The sequence below is a fragment of the Rousettus aegyptiacus genome, unplaced genomic scaffold (genome assembly GCF_014176215.1).
Source record: "Rousettus aegyptiacus isolate mRouAeg1 unplaced genomic scaffold, mRouAeg1.p scaffold_m13_p_3, whole genome shotgun sequence".
NCBI lineage: Eukaryota > Metazoa > Chordata > Mammalia > Chiroptera > Pteropodidae > Rousettus > Rousettus aegyptiacus.
In genome coordinates, this window is record NW_023416306.1 from 109,015,899 (window position 1) to 109,040,962 (window position 25,064).

At 37.1% G+C, this 25,064-nt stretch overlaps 1 protein-coding gene across 1 annotated transcript in view; it reads left to right on the forward strand.

The window, feature by feature from the left end:
• Positions 1 to 25,064, forward strand: part of AVEN (apoptosis and caspase activation inhibitor) — a 150,602-nt gene that overhangs the window by 119,859 nt on the left and 5,679 nt on the right. The window contains exon 4 of the mRNA XM_036239540.1: positions 18,475 to 18,545. Within this exon, the coding sequence (XP_036095433.1) occupies positions 18,475 to 18,545 (71 nt within the window). The remainder of the gene's footprint in view (positions 1 to 18,474; positions 18,546 to 25,064) is intronic.

Below are 25,064 nucleotides of genomic sequence, written 5' to 3' on the forward strand. Positions count from 1 at the left end.
ATTTTCAAGTATATACACTTTAAAAGGATAATCTTTTTTGAATATCTATGAGTACATATTACTTGGGTTACCAAAATAGGAAAATGTAGAATTCCAAAAGTGTTTTCTATAGATAATATCTTAAATTTCCCTAGATTAAAGCTATTTAATAGAAATGCCAACTTGGCTTATAAAGTACATTTATACATCGTTTTGAGGTCCTCACACAATCCTGTAATGACCCAGAGCATTAGCTATTCTGGACTTGTCTTCAGATATACCAAGCATCATCTGAAGGCCACTGCCTGTTTTCCCCTCCTCTTGGAATGCTCTTCCTGAGAAATCTGTATGCACCCTTCCTTGCTTCCTTCAGATCTCTGCAGACTTACCCACTAGTGAGGCCTTCCCTGACTGACCATGCTGTAATGTAAAAAAACAGTTCTCCCCACTTCTCCTCTCTGGTTTCACCTTTTCTTATCCTGCTTGCTTTTTCTGCACAGCACTTACCACCACTTGACACATTACAAATTTGTCTTGTGTAGACAGACTGTAATCTCCAAAGGGACAGGGACTTTGTTTTATTCACCACTGTTTCACCCACATCTGGGACAGTGTATAATAGGTGCTCAATAGATACTGAACCAATATATGAAAGAATGAATTTTACAGATGAAAAAAAATTGGTTTAAGATGGAACTAGAACCTACTTCTCCCAACTTGAAATACATCTTCTTTCCATTATGTGGTTTGTTTTTACTCTTCATATAGTTGTACAGAAAAGAGTTAACATAGCAAGCCTGAGACTGCTTCCCTACAGAAGAGCCTGCTTGCAAGGTTTCCCCTTGGCTGGTGTCTGGGAACTTGGAATTTGGGAGTATTCTCACCGTTCCCAGAACTGATACCAGTGGCTCACTGTAACCACATTGTTTGCACAAACAATATAGTTTATGCTGGATACCTGCTTTCTTACTCAGTATCTTGAATTTTGGGACAGGATGGCCAGAGTGTGCCAATGTGATCAGCCCTCCAAAAGAACCCTGGGTACTAAGTCTCTAATGACACTATTTTACATGTACTGTCATATCCCTGTTGCTGAAGGAATTAAGTACATCCATTTTGACTCTGTGACTCCTCTGGGAGAGGACTTGTGGAGCTTGTGTTTTTGGACTTTGCCACATGTGCCTTTTCCTTTGCGTGATTTTTGTTCCATGTTCTTTTGCTGTAATAAATCATAGACATGAGTACAACTATGTGTTGAGTCTCATGAGTCCTTCTAGCAAAAATCATTGAACCTGCTGTGGTCTTGGAGACCCTGACATAGTGGTGTTCCTTAGCTTGCTCTTTTGACTTATCAGTGCATTGCAAACATCTTTCTGTGTTATATAGGCATATCTCATCTGCGGTGAGTTATTAACTTGTATCCTATTAATGTTTAGAATGCTTCCAGTTTTTCATTTTTCTAGAGTTTTAAAAGTGTATTTCCTTTGCCCAATTATCTTTTTAAAAAGGCTGTTCTAATCTGTATTTTCACTAATAATAGATTAATGCCCCATCTTGCCACATTCATAGTAACTCTAGATTTCGTATTCTTTAAAGTTTTTGACTTATTGTCCAAAAGTGGAGTGGTCTCAGCATTGTTTAAATTTGAATTATCTCACAACTAGCAACTTTGAACACCTTTTCCTATGTTATCTCAATTTATTCTTTTGTCTTCAGTTTTGTTCTATTGAGTGTCTTTTCCGAGTGTCTTTTCTTGGTGTATTAAAGGATATTAGCCCTTTGTCTTTTTTATGTTGCTAAATTTTAAATTTCTTTTTCTAATCTTTGTAGTATCTTGCTTAAAAGAAGTTTTCGATTTTAAGTAGTAAAATCTGTTTATCTTTTACTTTGATTTTCTGAGTATCAATTAAGTCTTGCTTTGAAAAGTCCTCCATTCTGAGATAATAAAACTATTCTCTTCTGGTTTATCTTAGTAATTTTGTAGTTTCATTTTTTACATTTATATTTTAAATATTGCTGAACTTGTGTGTGTGTGTGTGTGAACTGTGAAAACCTAATTTAAGTTTTCTTCTATATGAATAGCAAAGTGCCGCACCCATTGGCTATTATATTCTTTCCCCACTGATTTGAAATGTCATCTTCATCACAAAGTTGTATGCCTGGGTTTCTTTCTGAAATATATACTCTATTTTCCTGTTTCTCTGCCAGGACTATACTGTTTAATGACTCTAACTTTATAGTCTGGCGTTTTTATTTGATAAGTAGGGCTTATTCTTAATATTAAAAAAAAATCAGAAAAGTCTTGTTTGTTCTCACATCTTTACTCTTTTAGATGAAACATAGAATAGTTGACAATTTGCCTCTACCCCAAATTGAGATTTTGATTGGAACTGCACTGAATATAAATATTTATTTTGGGGAAAATTGACATTTTTACAGTTGTGAGATTTTTTCATCCAGGAATGTTGTTTTTCCATTTATACCTTTTCCTTAGCTTTCATTACTCCTTCCTTAAATGTTATGCTCTAGTAATAGCAAACTGTATGCAGGTACCCAGATCACCTGCACTTTCTCACTTTCTGATTTGGCTCTGCTTTTAATTACAATATCCTAGCTTTTTGCTTGGGTAACATCTTGTCATCCTTCAGGTCAGGTATGGCAGCTCTTCCGGGAAACTTCCGCGGACAATGCCCCAGCCGGAACTAATTATCTCCATGACCCCTCCCCATACAAACACACTATACGCCCGTAAAACGTTGTGTCTATCATTGTATATTCTGAACTCATCAAGGGCAACAATGCCCTGTATAATTTGATACTTTCAGCACTTAATAAGGTCCAAATCTTAGTAAATTTTTGTTAAATGAACAAACCAGCATCCTCCTTTATAGTTTTACAATTTTTTTCATATAGGTCTCGACATTTTTAAAGATTTTGATGCTGCCATGAAGGGGTTTCTACACCCCCCCCCCATTTTCTAATTGTTTATTGATAGTATGTGGAAAAGCTACAGATTTTTTTTTCATTCATCCATAATTGGCCTTCTAATTGATTTTCTCTAGTGTTTCAGGTAGATTCCCTTGGCCAGTGTTAAATTCTTGATATAACTTGGGAAGAGGTAGTTTGAAGGCGATTAAGTTTTAAAAAAATATTTTATATTTAAAAAATGCTTTCTCATCAAAGGAAGATTTGATGTTACTTCAGAAGACATTTTAGTTTTCCTATGTATTAAATCAGGTATTACCTAAGTAAGAAGCAAACTGAATTGATTTGATTATTTTATATTGTGTGAGGTTCTCCCCACTCCCAGCAAATGTGAGCCAAATGATTAAGCGCCATTAGAAAATACGTAGGTGAGGTGAATTTGGTTTGATTAATATTAGTGAATAATTAGTTAATAAGATGAACAAGGTGAACATGAAGTTGATCTGGTCATTGAATTTTGAGATTGCCTTTTCCCTCTTACTCCAGAATAAATTTTTGTGGTGAAAAATTCTGTACTGCTATTCGATGTAGAATTATTTCTAAGTAAACAAAATTATTATTTAGTATTTATATGGTTTTCTTTTTATTATGATAAAGGAGCAGTTTATGATGGGATTTTTTTTTTTTTTTAACATCAAATTCTGAAAAGTACTTTGAATGCCTTAGAACAATGGCAGTTCTTTCTGTAGTCCTCAAAATTCAGGCTAACACTTCATGTTTGGCAATAAGTTGGTGGTCTTTGAAGGCAATTAATTACTCAGGTAGAATTTCTAACCTTAATCTTTTTATTTAATCTCACTCACGATAACAGTAGAAATTTATTACAGTCATAAGCAAATATGAGCTTTCAATTACAATACATAGCTATCACTCTTTCCATTTAATTTAATCTTGCGGTCCCATGGCAGAAAGCTTTTTTATTTGCTGTGATATCTTTCCAAAATTGACATAGGGAACTCAGCCTGAGTCTTAAATGAATTAAGTGACATTTTTGAGGGAGATTTGGTGTGGCTTGGTTTTGGGAGACACAAAATATCTCAGGATGCAGCAGCATCCTAGTTTCCACTTACTGTTTGTTTGGTGACTATGTTAACAACTAAATATTACTAAGCATCAGCTACATACCAGTTACTATGTTAAAGGATCTTATACATAGCTCATTTAATCCTTACAGCCCTGCAAAGCTAGGAACTATCTTGCCCATTTGATGGAGAGGAAATGGAGGAATAGAACGTTCAAGCAATTTTCTTAAAGACATACAGCTACTAAATAGTGGGGCCAGATAATCTGACTCCAGAGTCTGATCATTTAACCACCATAAAAGCACAAGTGTGTTACTCGTAGTTTGATTTACCAAAATAAATATCCCTAAATCAAAATCCCCAATTTTGCTCCAGTGGCTCACTTTACTTCTTTCTTTCATGCTCCCTCCCCTCACCCACCTACCTTTTAGTTTGAAAATTAGATCTGAGGACCTGATTTGTATTCTTCAGGCTGATTTCATTTATCCCTTGGCACCCCTGATTATATTTGAGAAAACTCAGGTCTTCACCTTTAAAAGTATCTTTGAATATTCACTGGCATAATACAGTGTCAGGTAAACCTTCATTTCTTTAAAACATCATAAAATTAAAAAGGGATCTTAAAGTCCTAAACGTATACTTTGTGAATTTCCTTTTATATCCATTAAATGTCCAGTTACCACATCCCTTGTCAGCAGTGTTGGTATTATATGAGCACTGGATCCATCCAACACTCTTTCAGGAAAGACATTTACATGTAACCAGTTACCTGGTGCTAGCAGTGCCAGTGAAAGACCTCTCTAAGGCTGGAAGTTTACTCTGATCCTTGCCTGGGGATTGGGTGGCAGGAGCAATTGAGAGTAAGCTCTGGCCTTCGGTTCAGAGTTTTGAGGCAAAGCAAACATGTCATCTTGGATCTTGCTTGTCCAAGGTCATGTGGCCTTTTGTGCCACACACATGGTTCACAGTCCTTGAGTGGAGCTGCTTGGAGTATTTTAGAGTGTCTGAATATGAGATCTCTCTCCTTACACTGATGGCCCTCTACATAATGCTGACTTCTGCCATTTTATTTTGGTATTCATTCCTTGACCATTTTTTTCTTCATGTAGATGGCCAGTATATATTTTGATGTAGTTTATGCGTATTATTTGCTTAAGTGCAGCACTGTGAAGTCAATCTTCTATGGTCTTCATCCCATTAGCTGATCATAGGCCCAGCAGCCAACCCAAGAAAAGGAAACAGTTAACCATGTTAATTATACAGGTTATCAAAAAACTTTAAAATATGCGTAAACTGCATAATCCGATCTTTCTCTAGAGTTGCCTCGAAGGACTTTACATCTGTAAATATAAAGCTTTTGAATGTCACAACTGTTTAAAAAAATAAAAAAGAACCTATTTCCCATTTGGCAGGAAGATGGAACTCTCCAGAAAAGAAACCAAAGGAAAGCAACACCAGTATTTATTACATTTAAACAGTTTTAAATATATATTTGTTTTAGAAACATTCACATTTCAAAGAGCTATTTTTTCCTCATTCTCCAACAGAAAAAACATCCTCTCCTGAAAAGCGGTGATAAAAATTGAAATTTTATTTTGTAACAAAATACAAGATTACAATTCAATTACAATTAATTCTGACATAAAGACTGTTTTAGGAACATTACATCTTCACAATGATGTCTATAACTAAATAAGCTTAGTGTGTTTCATTCACTAAAATTTAACTGGAGAATGCAAAAGAATGCTTTGCACAGTGCATTGGAAATAAGCCCGTGGAGTAGCAGGGAGTTTTGTTCCCTTAGTGCTGGAAGCCCTAAACCTGGATTAGTGGGAGAAAAGACGACTGTCCATACGTCATATTCAGCAGAGGAAATGAATGGGGAAACCTTGTAGACGTTGGGATTGTGTGTATATATGGATTGGGGACCTGTGTGTCATGGGTACATGTGCCATTTCTTTTCCTTCAGCATGTGAACTCTCCAGGGTCAAGAGTCAGCCATTCCATTAGCCCCACAAAACAGCCAGGCTGAGCACATGCACGGAAGAACCTCAGCTGTCTTGTAATTCCCCCCCTTAGAAATCTCAATTTAATAATGCACCTTTTTTTTTTTTTAAATTTGCTGGAACAGAATTCTGGATTTAGCCTAGGCGTGAATCTGCTTCTCTTTGTATTTCATTTCTAAATTATCAAGACTGGAAAGTGGTATGGAAAGTGACTATTATCGCTTCCACTTGCTACCCTTTTTCTTGGAAAACAAAACAGGTTAAACACTGAATACAAGTAAACAACCATTTTCCTGGGTGATCGTGACCTAATTTGTTCTCATCTGAAAAAGTTTGTTAGCATCCTGGATTTTATACAGTGTCAAATTATTGATACCCACACAGGTTGTGCTATCACTTCACTCTTAAAAAACTTTATTATAATTTGTTTATTTTAATTCCACTACTAAATGATATTACTGATGAACTTTAGGATCTACTCATTTCCTAAAAATTTCGGGCAAACAGTAGGTCTGAGATGGTTTTCTCTTCTCCAGATAACTAAAAACTAACACTACAGCTTTATCTAAAATTCATATTTGTCTTATAAGTTTCCATTAATTTTCTCTGATTTAAAAAGTGTCCATCCAAAAAACTGAATTTCAATCTGATCGAGTCTCTAGTTCTAACTTCTAGTTTATAGGAAACATAAGGAATAAAAGAACAGGTTAAACATATGATAGTACAAATCAGCTAAATCCAGAAGTGGAAAAAATGGACAGATTAAATGATCTGGTTTCCTCAACAAATAAACTATGAATACGAAAGAGATTTAAGAGACACATTAAATGCATTGTGGGGAATTTATTTGGATTATGACTTGAATACATCAACTATAAAAAATAATCCTCAACACTCCCAAGAGAAACTCAAAACATGTAAGGATATTTAAAATTATCTACATGTTTGATATTAATTTATATTTTAACTGCTGCCGTTTTTATGTATGATAATATTATTATAGTATTAAAAAGAGACCTTATACTTTAGAGACACATACCAATGTTAAAATTAAAAAAAAAAGCATGCTATTTGGTTAAAACCCATAAAGCCCCAGGTGGGATTAAATTTGCCAGAGGTGAGGGCTTAAAACAAATTAAGACCTTAACTTGCTGAATTCTCCCCAATGGCATCTCCTGGAAACCCAGTAAACATGAAATGGAACAAATCTTGTTAATTATGTTAAAAATGATTGATAAAACTTGTCAAATGGAATTAGGTATACAGGTTCCGCTGGTACTTTGCCTAGCCCAAGTTTCTCATATAGTGCACGAAAGATTTAGAAGATACTTTTTCTTTAAAATAACAAAAACCCAACGTTTATTACTCTCATGCTACTAAAATGTGAGAGATACACCAGTGATTTAGAGATACTACTCTGATAGTTTACTGGGCAAATTCTACTTCGAGCTTTGAAACCTTGAAAAAATGTTGCTACTTTTGACAATACCCGTGAAAAGGAACATATTTATTTTGAGTCTACAATAAACACAAATATATTATCAAACTGGAAACACTTGGGAGTTAGCATCCAAACAACAGATGTTTCTTTATAGATTAGTCCACAAATATTCCTACCGTTTAACGATAAATGTATTCCGAAAGCTTTTAAGTAAAGTTTTTGGAAATTTAATCACATTGTAAATATGTCAGGAGTCTCGATATCTAAATGAATCTGCTCATGAATCCTTTGGTAAAATCAGGAAGTTATTGTTCAGTTTATTAAGTTAATTGTCTTATAATTTTGTAGTTTTATATATCACATTTTCTTAAAATTCACCACTCTTTTAGATGTGGAATAGAGACTTTAAAGGAAAGCCAAGCTGATATTTGTGGATTTAACATAATTCTGGAAATACATGCCTTTCTAAAAACTGTTAACCATGCATACAATACCATGGCATACCTATAGATTTGAACATTTTGGAGCAAGTTACCTGTGGTAGTCAGCACTCTGTGGTAAATGCAGTAATGTTTAGTTTCTACTTTCTCTTATAAGAGAAACCAAGTATATGTTATAAATGTTTGTCTATAAAGAAAAGATACATACTAATATTAAAATAATTTCTTATGACTGTGAACCACACATTGATTTTTCCAGTAACTGATATTGTACATTCCTAGCACTATTAGGTATGTATGTAACTTTAATAGTTTTTCAACCGAAAATTCTATTTCATTTGATCACTGCTCTTTAATCTCATTTTTATTTTCAGTGTTTGAATTAAGTCGTTATTTTATTTATCCCTGTATTAACAATCTGAGCCTATTATAGTGATATGTACACTAATGAAGAATCAAATATTTGGGGGAGGGGAAAGCCAAGCACACTCTAAGTCAGCTGTAAATAGGCGAATCAGCATCCTGACTACTGACATTCTCAATCTGATCTACCAAACACAAGACAACTCTTGACTTTCCAAGAACAGCAGTACATGTCATTCACATGTGGAATGCCAAGGCCCAAAAAGTGCCCATCAAAATGTATTCAGCAATAACAAATACTAAGGCTTCCAAATGTGCCGTTTGCTTTTCTGCTTCATCGTGCTATACCAAAGTACTGAATACTCATCAGCTATCATCAAAACATATACTAGCCATCTATGTGAAGACAAAAATAGACATGAGATGGATACCAACATAAAATGGCAGACTCAGGAAGGCTGGAAGTTAAATGTGGTCACAGCATAGGCCAAGATTCATATTTAGGGGTTGGATCAGGGAAGGTGCAGTTCAAAATAACTGTGATCTTAAATAGCTAAAGTCTAGGAGAACAGGGTTCAGTAGTCGACACCAGACACCAGGGTTTGAATCTGTGGGCAACTCTGAGCAGGAACCAGGATGCTGAACATGATGTGATCTCTCTGCCAACTTGGACCTAGGTGACAGAGAGCCATCGTGTTTTTAGGTAAGGTGTATACTTCTCCCCAGTGTTATCCTGTCTCTCACAGCATTTCTGTACCTTCTACCACTGACCACCACTACCAGATTAGCGACTCTGTATATTAATTAGAGGCGCGGTGTGTTCTTAGGCATGGAGATGTTTCTGTGTCCAAACTTTTTGTAGAGATCCTATGAGATTTTTTTCTGAGCTAATTATCTGTTAGGTTAGCTTCTTAAATTCCATATAGCTTCATTTTTGGATTCCAGGTTCTCAAGAGTGATTTAGGGAGATGGCATATGGCTACAGTAGAGAGAGAGAGAGGAAGGGAGGGGAGGAGAGCGCGTGCGCGCGCGAGTATGTGTGTTTAACAATCCATTACCCTATACAGAGAAACAGCACTTTTGAATCTTCTGCCCTCTTTGTTTTGGAGGTGACAATTTGACAGGCCCTACTTTTTCTTTAAAACATTTTCTTTTACTGTTTTGTGTTGTCTTATTTAATCTATAAATGTTTTAAGGATGGTCATCACCTGAGAATTAGTGTGTATTTGGGTATTCATGTAAAATGTGTTTAACAGATAAGAACTAGGACCAGTTGAGTTTCACTAAGCCTGGTTATTCTTATGGACTATCGTGTTAAGCAGCGAAGCTTGATAACTGGTCAAAGAATGTTGAGTCACATAAAGAACGTGACCCAAATTTCTCTTTAGTCACATCTTGCCCCTTCACTCCTCACCATGCTTGAGCTGTACTGTCCTACCTTCTGCTTCTTGCATGGCCAAACTCCCTTCTATACTGAAGTCTCTCTGCTCATGTGATTTCTCTGGGGACACACTCAGACTCATTCCAGGCACACTCAAAAGCTAGAATTAAGAGAGTTTATTTTTTAAAAAGCAAGGATTTTGGACGTGAAACAGTTATCTAAAACTTAACTTCCACCATTCTGCATTTCCTGCATGAGTTGACCTCAATAAAAGTATATTGACTAATGGTGTCCCCTCTTCGTTTTGGATTTTGCTAGTGCTTGCTAGAGCGGCTCAGCTGGAGATTTTACGAATATTGTTCTTATGAGCAGTGAATTCTATTAGGAAAATCCTTATGTGCTTTTCAAAAGAGGCTTTATAGAATCTTAGCAATGAGTATAGAGGCTGAAAGAGCTGTCAGCAGTGAAAGGTGTGGATATGAATTTGCATTTTATACTAAGAAGATGTGAATTAGTATCAGAGATGTGATTTCAGTGAACTGATTGAGGTGCAGTAAGAAAATAGATAAATCAGAGATAAGACAGTCGGTAAGACGTCTAAATCTTTTACTTTGAGACTCTGGCATGCATTTAGCCAGTAAATAACAAATCGAAAGCATCCTCCTATTCCTGATAGAAAGAGATTCAGACATTTTCTCTAGCAAACCCCACAGTATTATTCTCTGAGGGCATGGTTTGAGCCATTTTTTTTCATCATGAGATTATAGCGTTTGGGGATTTTAATTATTTAACATTACACTTGAGGGAGAACTTTTAATTTCAAGAAGAAAAACTGAGCAGATTAAGATAGGAAATAATCATGTCCAAGAGACATAAGTAACAGGATATGACTTTCAAAAAAATACTCAGTGTAGAAAAGAAATGAAATAATGAGGAGGAATGGATGACAGGCCAGGAAATTCGGGCTCTGGGACCAAGATACTGAGTTTCACAGTGATCTTTGGAAAGCAGAGTGTCATTGTACTAGGGGAATGTGCTTTTTCTGTACTACTGCACTGGAGTGTGAGTGTGTGTGTGTGTGTGTGTGTGTGTGTGTGTGTGTGTGTTTGGATCTGAGCATGATCCTACATATACCAGGCTAATTCCCAGATAATTGCAGTTTGGCATCGATCTGGCTCTGCTTTCTCATTTGCTGCTTCTGGAAGTGAATTGTAAATCATTGCAAGGTTACCATGGGGTTAGTGGGTAGCCTACTTCAGGTATTAGACCTGGAACCTTTGATTATTTGTAAGATGGTTTTCACCAGCTGGATTAACCAACAAAGTCAACATTTTGAATATCAGATAGGTTAAAATGAAATACAAAATAAGCTATTAGGTGGACTAAAAATTTTTTTAAGTAAATTAACACCGTGAGAATAACATTATGTGTGTATGTGTAAAACAGGAAGGGGAGAGAGTACAAACCCTTCTAAAACTCTGAGGAAGAAATTAAAATTTCTTTTCAAATTTCATATTTTTCTATTTCTCATGATTTCCCTTGTCTTATTCAACTTGGGCTCTTGAGAGCTGGGAGAAAGGGGGCTGCATCTTCTCTATTTATATGCTTAGCACTCAATAGTGTCTGACACATAGTTGTGCTGAAAAATGTACTTAAAAAATAATTCAATAAATTGTTACTCCTAATAAAGTCGTTATCATTTAACTTCACATTATACCCATTTTCCATGAGAAAGGTAGTAAACAAATGTTTATTTTGATAAAAAGGTCTTGTGTTATGTTGGAAACCTGAATTTTATCCCACAGTTACTTCATATCAGAATTTGAAAAGTTGAAAGGCATGTATTCTCTAAAATTAATTTTAATTGCAATTTGAGAAGTTTAAATATTCTAAGTATGTCATTGAAATAATAGGAGACACAATCTCTCACAATCTCAGTGAGCACAGTCACTACACTTGAAGCTGACCATTATTAACTAACTATCCCTTGAGTGGGACCTTCTGATAATTTGTCACACAGAGTAGTTGCTTCCCCATTCCATATTTATTCTCCTTTTTCTACTCAAACTTCTGATTCTTATTTGGGCACATGGCCACCTGGGAAGGAATTAATTATCTTACATTCCTTGTGGCTTGATAAAACCTTATGATGCAGTTCTGGCCAAAAAGGAAAATAAGTGGAAATGTCCTGCTTCTGGGAAAACTTAACAGATGTATATCTTTTGCTCCTTTTTCTTCAACTCTTCTTCTTCCATCTTGCTGTCTGTAATTTTGATGAGGTAGCAGCTTTGGTCATCATCTTAGATCAAAGAAGGGCTTCCCTAGCAATGGCAGAGCAATGACCTGGAAGAAGGAGCATGGGCCACCATACCAGCCTTTAAATGCCCAGGTCTCGACTTCATTAATTGACAGAGATATAACCTTTTTTCTTGTTTAAACCATAATTTTTCAGGTGTTTGTTACATGCAGCAAGACCTAATTCTAACTGACACTGTTTTACTTCGGACCAGTTCTAAAATCTTACGATGCTATTGCCCATCGGAGGATTGATTTCAAATTCTCTTATTTATTCACCCTGTCTAATCATGTAGTTTCATCTTGGAGTTCTGTGCTAGGATTTGATGTTGGCCTTGTTCCTGAAAATAATTGATCTGAGAAATTTTACTAGATTGCCTACAGTGGTGCAGGGTTAATCAAATATTCACAAACTGTTTTGGGGAAAACAGCTAGATTCTAAATTCCAGAATGTCAGCATCATTCATCTCTCATAAAGCCTAGAACCCTTTAATGGTACCTGTGTGTATTTGTTTTTTCTTTCTACATAATCCTTGCGGGTGGGGAAACAACTTTTTAGGGGCATTAGGAAGATAGGCATACCCTACTCTGTGGGTATTTGATGCTCAGGGGCTTTTGGACCCCACACCTGGTGAGAAAGTGAAGTATAAGCCACTGTCGTGCAGGAGGAGAGATTTTTCTTACCTCTCTTGTTCTTTTGGCTCAACCTAACTTTATTAATCACTGTAGTGGTTTGTATAGTTGTCCTCACAAAGTGTTAATTGTTGTTTCCTTTTAGGGTAAATCCTGAAGTACTTGACATCTGTATCTAGAAAGGTTCATCTATGAATGCTAAAAAAGTGGAGGTGGTGAGGATTTTTAAAGTCCTATAGGCTGAACTGTGGATTATTTCTGCATTGATTGGTGTCAGCCTGTGGACTTAGGATTCACCTCGACCTTCCAAATATGCCATCTCTCATAGATGAGAACAGAGAAATTTAGAGAGAAGAAACGGTATGTTTCATTTTCTGTGGCAGCCATTGTGGTGACTGTTATATATATATGTTTTATGAAGACCGTGAACTTGTCAACCTATAAAGTTCATTTGTGATTTCCCAGAGGCATGGTGTTCTGGTTGAGGGTATATTCTAAAGTCTGGGATGGTGAGGTGGTGAGGTGGTGGGGTGGTGGTGGGGGAATAAATGATAAAGCAGAGCCAGGAAAATGGAGTTTAAAATGAAGTACTCATCCAGAACTAGTTACATGGATTTCTGAGAGGATGTACCACATAGATCTGGGACAGTTTTATGAGAAAAAGACCCAAATACCTAGGACAGATGTCAGTTATGCAAAATGCCACTACCAGTCTACTGAAACTGGGTTATTAGATTTATGACATTTTCCATTATTCATATGCACCTGAGATCTGTATTATTGAAACTGAAAGCCTTTGCAGGTTTCTCTTTGCCCAGATCAGGATTATTCCTTATAACTCCATGTGAACTTCCACTGAGAGCTTTGCTTATGTTAAGCACTTCTGCTTGGCTAAAGCCCTTTTTTGCCGATGGGGCTGAAAGGGTAAGCTTAAAATTCAAAATTATGTTATCTACGACTGAATGGTAAGCTTTTAGGAAGCATAGCCCTGTGGAATTCTAACAAATTTAGTGTCCACTTTGGCACTTATCATAAGACATAAATTAGACCAGTTTAAGAAGTTAGGCAGAGTGAGAATCTTGGTTATTATAAACACAGCAACAGAGTTGGTATGTTTATTTCTCTGATATTATCATTATTAGAATACCCAGAATCCCATAAAAACATTCGTTTTAAAAAGTACTATAGTAATTATTTAAGGGAACTCCTGAAGTGATTCTTTTCCTAAAATGAGGAATTTTTTGAGTTATGATTTTCATATCTTCAAACACTGTCAATATATCAAATATTGGTATACCAAATGTCATAAAACATTTGAGTGTCTGTTTTTGTCCTAGGGAATTGAGAAGCCTAGTGGAGATATAGTGGAAAGAGCTTTGTTAGTTACAGATAAACTAATAAATGCTAGTAACCAAGAAGTCTTGGTGTCTAGCCATTAACTGGCTATGTAGCCTTTGTAGCCTGTTTCTTCATTGTTCTATAAAGTGAGAGTTAGCATGAATGACATCTGTGGTTCCAGCTTTGAGATCTGTGGATTTTCTGTCTTAAATGTGTTCTGAGAAGGTCCCTGCCCTTCAGATTTTTTCTAGGTTTCCTTACTTCCGCTTGGCTCAGTTCCAAAAGTAACATGTGCTTGTTGTTTACAAAGGAAAACACAACTGGAAAATGTATTATGCAGAAAGGAGACGTCTCCTTCAGTCCCACCCTCTGAGAGATAATCATTCTTAAAATAGGTATATAATTATCTTGACTTATTTCTACTCATAGATTAGTTTCTTTGTGATTTGTTTTGTGCGTGTATATATGTATATCTGTATGTCTTAGTTATACTGTACTAAAACTTGATTTTTTTTGGGGGGGGGTAACAGTTGAGTAATGGATATCTTTCCATATAAAGCTACCATATTTTTAAAATGGACTCACAGAATGTCACTAACTGAATGTGGGAGGTACAACAAATACACATTTTGTATTTGGTCAAGTGTTACATCATATTTAGCTGAAGCTAAAGCACAATATTACTGTCATAAAATGGACATCCAGAATATAAGAAAAATAGAAAATTTCAATAAAACTATTAAGATTTTTATTATAAAAGTTTTTAGTAGCCAGATTTACTTTTGATAATCTACAGGCATTGTCTTTTCTCACCACTGTCTGCTGTTAGATTGTTCCTGCAGTCACTATACTGTACATTTATGATACTAAATAAATGGTGGTTTTCAGCTGAGGTGGGTGGAGGAGTAAGATGTTATTTGACTAGCGCTGCCAGAGTGGGATACTGCCGCTAGTAATTGCCCCTTACGATTACATTTGTCCTCTCTAATTGTAACTAGGTAAAGACTTACCTACTCATTAACCCCTACGCTCGGAGATTCGTTTGATGATCATGAGTATCATTGAGGAATCCTAGAAATTGAAGCATTGTGCACTGCTTGAAATACTCTTTCTGAATATTTTCAAAAGTATACTTAAGATGGCTGCCATCTCATATATCTAACTTTATAACATGTGCTTCATAAGTTAGTTGATTGGCAAAAATCTGTCATGAATTTTGGCTTTAGAAATATGGCATTAGAGCAATGTAGTTCCCTTTTAAGCGATAACAGTTGTTTCAGGATCACCTGTATCTCAGCTTTCATCACATGCATACCAACCTCAGAATCGTGGCTGGAACAGAAAATATGAGACTTTTTATCATGTAAGAAAAATATGAACTTTCAAGGTGTATTAGTTTCCTTTTTTTTTTTTTTTTTTAGCAGATTCTAGTAGCTAAATTAATGCTTCATAAGCAATCATTGGATTTCGCAGGCCTGCTATTGTAGTATTCTTATCTGCAAGGTAGAATATTGTGGGATTTTTGTTACACTAGCTGCTCTTCTACCTTATTTGAGGATGCTGTGTAAGTACACACAGCAAGGCAGTTCCACAACCTCTTTTAAGGCATGGAATCAATCTTGGCTGAAGAGGAAGGAAGAAAGTGCTGTACTCCTGTTATACTTTCCAGTTCTGTTCAGTCCACTGTGCTGTAATTACTTCTGAACACACAGCTGGTGAGCGTGACCAAAACTATGAATGCTGATGCCTCCTAAGACATTCTCACTTATCCACGTTTGTTCCATTGTCCACAACAGCTGGCCATCACTGTTCTTAACTGGTGTCCATTCTATACTTCAGTCAGTTTTACCATATTAGCGTGAGAGACCAGGAACTCTTTCAGCAAGCGAATGAAGCAGGAGCAGAATTGAATACTTTGTTAATGTGCTGTCTGTTTAAAGAATGTCTCCAATCGTTTCTGCACATCCACATATCTGATGTACAGGATATAGGCGTGGTACATTTGGTAATAACACCATTGTTTCGTGCATGCCTTGATATATACTTCAGGGAGAAGAATTTTGGGAAAATGTTTTCCAGAAGCCCTCTTGATTCTAGGATTCATCATTTTGACAAGTCTAAACATTTTTTCATCTTCAGTGAGAGGATGGGTGGGGGGTTGACATTCAAAATTATCCTCTATATGCTTTATTTATTAGGGCTTTGAAATTGTGTTATTTTGAAGTTTGATTACTGTAAACAAAATGCGTTCTAGGTATTTACTTTTTCTCAAATATTTTTCTTTGTATTTTTTTATGTGTGTACTTTATTTTGTATGAATCAAAGAAGACTTCGTGGATGTCATTGTGATTTTTAGTTTTTCCTAGTCTTGAAATTTTTACGTTATAAAATCATAACTCCAGGATCTTGCTTTTCTTTTTTCCCCCTTTCTCTTAGTTTTCTGTTGTCTTGGTCTCATCTCTTGATACCCCTGATGGTTTTTAATGAATTTTGGGCATGTGTATAAGAAATCATGGAGATAATTTTGTGCCGTTGATAATGTCGTTTTCCTCCAAAAAGAATTTACTTTTACTTCTTGTAGACAGAATCAGAGATTGAGCTGATTCATAGCTGTGCCTCAGATTTTGTGAGGGCTGGCCTATTTCTGCGTGGCCTATCCCTGCTTCTAAGATATAGTCACCAGGAGTCCCACCTGAAAACCCTGATTTTCTAGGACTTCCTCATTCATGGTATGGAACTCTAGTTTTTGTCCACCTAGTGCCATAAGACTAACGGAAGCTCTTTGCAGCTTCACAACCTCCCTGGTTGTTACTATAAAGCTCAGTTTTTCAGTCTCTCAGCATGGCCTTCGGAAATTAACAAATAACTCAAAGAGAAAAGCAGTTTTAAATGTTAGACTGTCTTCCTTGCACTTCTCTGTGGGGGCTTTGTCCCTCACGTCCTCAATGTTATGGTAGCTCTCTAATGTTTTCAGATAGAGGTGTTCTCCCTCTTCGTCTCCTTCTCCCTCTCCCTCTCTCCTTTCCCTGCCTGCCTGCCTAAAGTTCCTAGTTCTCAGCAAGAGGATTGGTTTGCAACAAGCTGTTTAGCCATTATTGGACTCTTACCTGTATTCGAAAGTGAATATTCAGATATTAAAAATAAATATGTATAGCATGCCTAGTTTGCATTACTGTTATCTTCTGCTGAATTACATATTATAGTAATCTGTGCAATCATAGGATTTATTGAGGTTTTTGTGGCCCTTTGATAGTACTTTTTAAAAATTAATGTTACAGATATTGATAAAGTACACACATATCACAATACATACATGTACACATACACATATATCTACATCCATATATAAGACCTTATTAATTATATTATTCAGATCCTTTATATCATAATTTTTGAGGGATCGAATTGATTTGCCAGTGACTGAGTATTAAAAATACTCTTACCCTTTTTCATGATAATGTTGATCCATTTTGCCTTGAACTGGATCTTGTCAAGTGTTAATGTTGTGATACACATATTGTGGAACTGGAGGAGCTGGTGTAGGTTTTATCTTTAAATTTATCTTCGTCTTCTTAATTTTGAATTCACTTTTCCCCCCGCCCCTTTTAATTTAGAAGTAAAGAACGAATTCTATGGTAAATCACCTGGGAGGTATCACAGGAGGAAGTGGACTGTACCTGAGGTCTTGAAGTAAAAATAGGATATGAATAAGTAGAAACGTGTAGGTCTTTCAGATGAGAGGGAAAGACTGGAAGAGGAATGAGGATAGTATGGAATCTGAGGATAATTTGGAATGTGAAAAAGGCTGACTCTGGAGCTGAAGAAATAAGAAGTAAATGTGGCTAAATGAAGTAGGACCATAATTTGGAGGCTCCCGAAAGCCAGGTCGAGGAAAAATTCTTCATTTATGAATTAGGTGTTCTTAATGCAAATAATGAGATAATTATACATTTACAAAACATGTCAAAGCTTGCTGTACAGAATTGTCTTTCATGCTTATTTATCTTGATCTTACTTGTTCATTTTCCTTTATTCCAAGAGCTCAGAGCAGTGCAGCCTGATTCACATTAATCGAATCTCACATTCTTTGAGTTTTATTTTGCATTTGACATTCTAACCAGGTGACTTTTAAAGTGATTGAGCTCTATAACCTCACCTCAGAGAGAGATTTTAAGTCTGTCTTATTGTGGATCAGTCTAGAACTGCTTTTCTTCATTTCTGTTTTTCTCCTTTTCTGCCGTGCCCACCCTCAACATCCTAATTTTTCTCGCATACCTTCAGCAGATGAAGTGAAAATATGCTAAATATGGGTAGATGGCCATGTCTTCTGGCCTGAACTGTTTCGTTGTCTCCCAAGGAGCATGAGGGGTGGTGGCTTATTGAGTCGAATGAAACAGTGAATGCAGATGCCCACCGTGCACGGTTCACTGCGTAACGATGTAGAAGCCAGGACCTTCCATCAAAGGATATCACTGAATTTGGGATGGTTAGCTCTTCAGAAATGGCATTTTTCTTCCAAAAGAGGAATTTGGAGAACCGATTTTTTTTCTATGGCTTTTACACAAAATCATATGTTTTTTCCTATTCCTAGGGGACTCCTTCTCACAGTTCCGGTTTGCCGAGGAGAAAGAGTGGGATGGCGAAGCTTCATGTCCAAAGCAGGTGAGATGAAGATTTGTCTTGAATGTGGGTTGGCTCTTCTCAAGGCTGAAGACTAATGTCTTTCATGTTATTGTTCAGGTAGAGTCTTCATGTAGAAAAGTGTTTAGTAATTCACGTTACCTAAATTGTTCAGAAAATTTTCATGGAGCTTAACTTATACAGATTCTTGAAGCTAGAGGTCACCTTTATACTTGCTCATTTGTGTGAATTGCTCATATAAACTAGGTTTCAAGGTAGAAAGTTTATAGTCATGATTTTGAGTGGATTACTTTGCTATTGGCTGGCTTGCTTTCCCTTTCTGTGAAAATTCCCCTTAGGGCTGAAAACTAATTTTTTTCTCCCACATTGCTTTTGATGTTGAGAAAATCTTTAACTCTATAGCTTTAAATAACTCTTCTTCCAGAATTAGGAGAATAAAGCTATAAAATAAGAATAAATATCATAGAAGTCTTTCAGGGAATCCATAAAGTGCAGATATTTTATTGTGTATTCATGCCATACTTTCTTCCCAAAGAGTTTTGATTGTTTTCCAAGCAGGATTTCACTGATCCTTTCCACATGAGAGATGACAGGTATTCTTACGCCCTTTAAAATACACAGAATTATTCGTGGCTTGTCATATACTTCCCGATTCCAGGACTAGAGCATACTGTCTGACAATGATTAGATAGTCTGTCCACAGCCTTAGACAGGTGGCTGAGCAGCAGACTCCATAGCCCAAAGGTAAGGCATCCTCCTTCCTCTTCTGCTACTACACACATCGCTAATTTTTCCTCTGGGCTGGTGTTATGTGTACCATGGATACTGACTTATCATACAGACTGAGGTGGGAAAGTTATTTATGAAATGAATTCTGGACACTTTACAAAGAGTATGTATTATAATATACAAAAAGTTGAGGATTAAAAGTATTTGTCTTTGCTTGAGTCTCTTTGGGCATGTACCTGAGGTACAGTTTAGAAATCTAGAACAAGCTGAAAACAAACTGAGATCATCAAGGAATACCGTAAAAGCCAACAACTCACATTTAAACTCCTTTTGAACCATGTTGGCTATCAGGGAATATTTCATTTATCTTGAGAGTTACAAATAATTTCGAGCATCCATATATACTAGAAATTTTATTAGATGCAGCGTATTCAAGACAGAAATCATGCTTGTTCAACACACTAGGCCCTTTGCCTTAGCACAGTGGCTGACATATAGTAGATGATCAGTAAATATTTAGATAATACATGAAAAAGAATGCAGCATAAAATAAGTGGTATAATAAATGAATTGACTTAATTCTGTGGGAGACAGCTGTTGTGGGCCAGAAGTGATTGAAAGCAGTACACAGGAAAAAGATCATTTGAATGGGACTTCGTGGATGACTATGATTCTGGTAGGTCCTGTTGCAGGGAACAGTAGAACAACAGGGAGATCTGAAGACCAGGCTGAGCTCAGCTGTGGACTGTGGATGGAATGTAGCTTTCTCAGAGCAAGAGGCTTCAAGCTTTGGGCTGGGCCAGTTAGTACCAGCAGTTAGCTGTTTATTTTCTTCTGCAGACAGTTTAGTATGTGGGTGTGAGCGTGGACTTTGGAGAGACAAACCTGTGTGTGAATCCTGGGTCTATGCCTTGGGCAAACTTCTTTTCTTGTTTTCTCATCTGTGAAATGGAGCTAATAATAAAATATAACTTGCAGTTGTAATGAGGATAATAAATAAAAGCCCTTCTATATGTGCAATTCCCGGCGTATGTGAAACACTCAAAACTAACTCTTATGATTACTGTTATTTGTTAACAGAAGTTTTATTCAGTAAGAAAATGGAAATGGCTGAGTTTGACATCAGCAATCCTGGGAAGGAGGGACCGAAGAGATGAGAGGTTGGAGGCAGGGGAACCAGTTAGGGAGGGTGTTATGTCGGAAAAAGATTGTGGGGCAGTGAGGGTAGAAAAGGGGTTCCATGTCGATGGGACTTCAGCAGAGGATGAGATCGCTTTGTCACTGACCAGATATGAGACACGGGGACGAGAGAGATTTATAGAGGTGCTGAGCTTTCTCGCGTGATGATTAAATGAGTAGCGATGCCATTAATGGAACAAAAGAAGGGTAGAAAGAAGGCAAGTTTGATTTTGAACAGTTAGAGTTGAGGTACCAGTAGGACACATTCAAAACTGAATTCATCATTTCCCCATTGGAATTGTTTCCTGTCCCTCTTAACTCCTTTCTTCTTACTTGAGAGAGAAAAAGACAGAAATGACACAAGACAATAAAACGAAAGAGGAAAAAGTGGGACTAGGAGTTTGGCAGGGGTGCATGTTAGGTCTCAAAGGGCATCCTGACGAGAGAGAGACCCAGCACCATCGCTTTGACTTGTGTTTGTTTCTTTCAGTTTAGGTTCGTGAGTGAGATTTTCACATCTCTTTTTTTTTTGGACAATGTGGAGACGTGAGGAGGAAAGGGTGGGAGAATTTTGGGGGGTAAAAAAATAGGTTAATTTTTTTCAGTTGCTTGAAGTGTTTTTTCATTCTACTTTTTATTTTTGTTGCTATAGTAACTTATTTATTCAGTAGAGCTTCTTTGAGCAACTACTGAGTGCTGGGTGAGATACAGTAGTCCCTGAATGGCTGGCTTCAGAAGGTATAGACTTCCAGGCCCAACTCCTAGAGTCCAGTTCTGAGTGAAGCTTGAGAATCTGTATCTTGAAAAGCTTCCCAGCTTTTTCCAAAGTGTTGCCTAATTTGGGCACTTCTATAAAGTGTACATGTGGCCCATCAGTCCCAAGTAAATATAGACATTGAGTGCTGTAGCTCCCGAGATGGTGTAATGGTCTGATTAAAGGCTACTTTTTTTTTTTAGCTGCCAAGTAGAGTTTGTAGCAGGTTCTTTTTTTCACTCGATAGTATACCTTTACACCAATACTGAGGCTCAGTGTCTGTTACAGTTCCTGGACAGAAGAATCTTCAGGGTTACAGATCCTCACCACCCAGAGTTCTGTGCATGTTGAAGGCAGAGAAGTCAGGTGGAGGGACCTTGTTCTAACAGTGAAGGCTGGCTTCCCTCTGCCAGCCTCAGTGTGTATGTACAGCAGAGAAAGCATCAGGGTGTCCTGGCATTGTGGGCCTGACTGCAAACTCCAGCTGCGGGTGACCCTCAGAGTAGGCCAGGCAGATATGGGGAACTGGGTTCTCCAGGAAAAAATAACCCATCAATTATTTTAAAACATGTAGCAAAAGTCTAATTCATGGTTATGATTCCAATTAAACCTATTTTAAAATTCATACTTTACTATTACAAGCAATTCACCTGAGCTTAACTTATGTCTAAGACCTTCAACTTTTAGCCCTTTAGAGGGCAAACTGGTGATGAAAAAAAGCAATCTTCTTACAGAATAGCATTCGATGGTAGGTTCTAGGCCCTGGGACTCCGCAAGGAGATGAGAAGCTATCACCCTGGGTATTTGAAGCATCTTGGTAGCATCATGGAGGCAGTGCAATGTCGACTGGGCCTTGAATGGTGTGGGAATTTGAAATGTGAGGGAAGGAGACTTTTCAGTCATGACAGCCAAATGCCCATCATTCAGAATGCGGTTCATAAGCACAGCCAAGTCATTCCCCATATCTTTATGGGGGTCTCACAAACTTCACTATTTATGATGTACCTTAGAGTCATGTTACACATGATGCAAAAGAGGGCAGAGGAAGTTTGGACACTTTTAAGCCAGACCCCAGCATGTCTCAACAGTCCTTCTCTAGAGAGTTGAGAGCAACAGGTACGTGGTTGGCAGGCATCACAGTCTTGCTCTGTTATAGGCTGAGAAAGGGGGATCTGCCTGTGTGACTTCGCAGACACACCTTGGCCATGGGAAGGATATTTCCAGTTTGTAACGTGGTGACTTACCCATGTGTTAAGCATTCAGGATCACACCCTTCTAGTAGGTGGTTTTTCAAACTCGAAAACAAAGATTCGATCATAGCACTTAAGGTACTGAGTGTAGGACTGACTAAGTAAACACCTGTACACCTACTGAATTTTCCACTATCTTATCAGGGCTTTGTTACCCTCCATCCTGTTCCCTAAGTACACTATATATTCCCTAAATCTGACTGACTGACTTTATTTGCTTGTTTGCTTTCTTGCTAGTATTATCAAGGTTTCATACATACAGCTTTGTTTTTTAAATTTTTAATTTTTCAGTTACAGTTGACATACAATGTTATATTTGCTTTAGTTGTACAACATAGTGATTAGACATTTATATAACTTATGGTGTGATCACCCGGATAAATCTAGTAGCCATCAGACATGATACATAGTTATTACAGTATTATTAACTCTCTTATGCTATACTTCACATCCCCATGACTGTTTTGTACCTACCAATTTATACTTCTTTTTTAATGGTTTCTAAAAATCTTAACAATTTGTACTTCTTAATCCCTTCTCCCAACCCTCAAAATGTTCTCTGGGTTTGTTTCTTTTTTGTTTATTATGTACTTTAGATTCCACGTATATATGAAATCATATGGCATTTGTCTTCTGTCTGACTCTACTCAGCACAGTGCCCTCTCGGTCCTTCCATATTGCTGCAGTTGGCAAGATTTCCTTCTTTTTTATGGCTGAGTAATATTCCATTGCATATATGTACCATTTTTTAAAACTCCATTCATCCATTGATGGACACCCAGGTTGCCTACATATCTTGGAGGCATATTTACAAACAACGCTACAATGAACATATGGATGCAAATGTCCCTTTGAAGTAGTATTTTGGGTTTTGTCAGATAAATACCTGAAAGTATGACTACTGAGTCCTTCTTTGTCGCTCGTTGTAACCTTTTTTTACAAGTCTGTTTTGTCTGGTATAAAAGTATTGCTACCTCAGCTTTTTTTTAGGTTCCATTTTCATAAAATATCTTTTTCAGTTTCTTAACTTTCAGTCTGTGTGTGCCTTTTCACCTAAAGTGAGTCTCTTATAGGCAGCATATATAAGAGTCTTGCTTTTTTATCCATTCAGTTATTCTAGCTTTTGATTGGAGCATTTAATCTATTTACATCTAAAGTAATTATTGATAGATATGTAGTTATCATCATTTTACTACTCATATTTTTTATCTTTTTTTCTTCTTAAAGAAATCCCTTTCACATTTCCTGTAATACTGAACTCCTTTAGCTTTTCTTATCTGGTAAGCTCTTTATCTGTCTTGTGATTCTAAATGATAGCTTTTATGGGTAGAGTAATCTTGATTGTAGGTTCTTACTTTTCATTACTTTGAATATTTCATGCCAGTCCTTTCTGGCCTGCAAAGTTTGTTGAGAAATCAACTGACAATCTTATGGGAGCTCCCTTGTACGTAACTAACGGCTTTTCCCTTGCTGCTTTTAAGATTCTCTTTGTCTTTAACCTTTGGCATTTTAATTACAATGTGTCTTGCCTCTTTAGGTTTATCTTGCTAGGGACTCTGTGCTTCTTCAGTTTGTATGTCTTATTTCCTTTGCCAGGTTAGGGAAGTTTTCCATCATTATTTCTTCAAATGTGTTTTTAATTTCTTGTTCCCTCTCCTTGTTATGGTACGCCTATTATGATATGAATGTTGGTATGCTTAATGTTGTCCCAGAAACCCCTCAAACTATCCTCATTTTTGGATTCTTTTTTCTTGTTGCTGTTCTGATTGGGTGGTCTATGCTACTTTATCTTCCAAATTGCTGATTTCATTCTCTGCTTCATGTAATCTGTTGTAGATTCCCTCTCATGTATTTTTCTTTCAGTTATTACATTCTTCGTTTCTGCCTATTTTTTTCTATCTCTATTTTTATGTTTCCTATCTCTTTGTAAAAGTTCTCAATGAGATCATTGAGCATTCTTATAACCAGTATTTTAAATCTGCATCTGTTAGATTGCTTGTCTCCATTTTGTTTAGTTCTTTTTCTGGAGCTTTGTTTTGTTCCTTAATTTGGGACATGTTTCTTTGTCTTCCCAGTTTGGCTCCTCCCTTTGTTTGTTTCTATGTGTTAGGTAGGGCTGCTATGTCTCCTGGTTTTCGTAGAGTGACCTTATGTAGTAGGTGTCCCATGGGGCTCAGTGGCGCAGTCTCCCTGGTCACCTGAGCTGGTTGTTGCAGGTGTGTCCCTTGTGTGTGTTGTTTGTAGTTGAGTTTTGTTTGCTGTTTGCATGTCAGTGGGAGGGATTGGCCCTTAGACTGATTCGTTGTGAGGACTGGCCATGACTACAGTGGAGGAGCTGTTGTATAGGGGCTGACCCTATAAAGCAGGATTCACTTTAGTAGGGCTCTGATGCTTGCCCAGTCTGCTTTTTGGGTGTGTCGCCTAAGGAGGTACCTGGGTGGGGCTCTAGCTTGGTCTGAAGCAGGTTACCAGGAATTCTGGCCCTGGGGCCTCCCGAGAAGGACGCCACAGCAGGCCAAGTTCAGCTTTAGCCTGTGCCCTACCACTGCCACCTGGAATGAGCCACAAAGTAATCCAGATGGTTGTCTCCTGCACTGGGCCTGGAGGTGCCTGGGAGGGCCGAGCCTC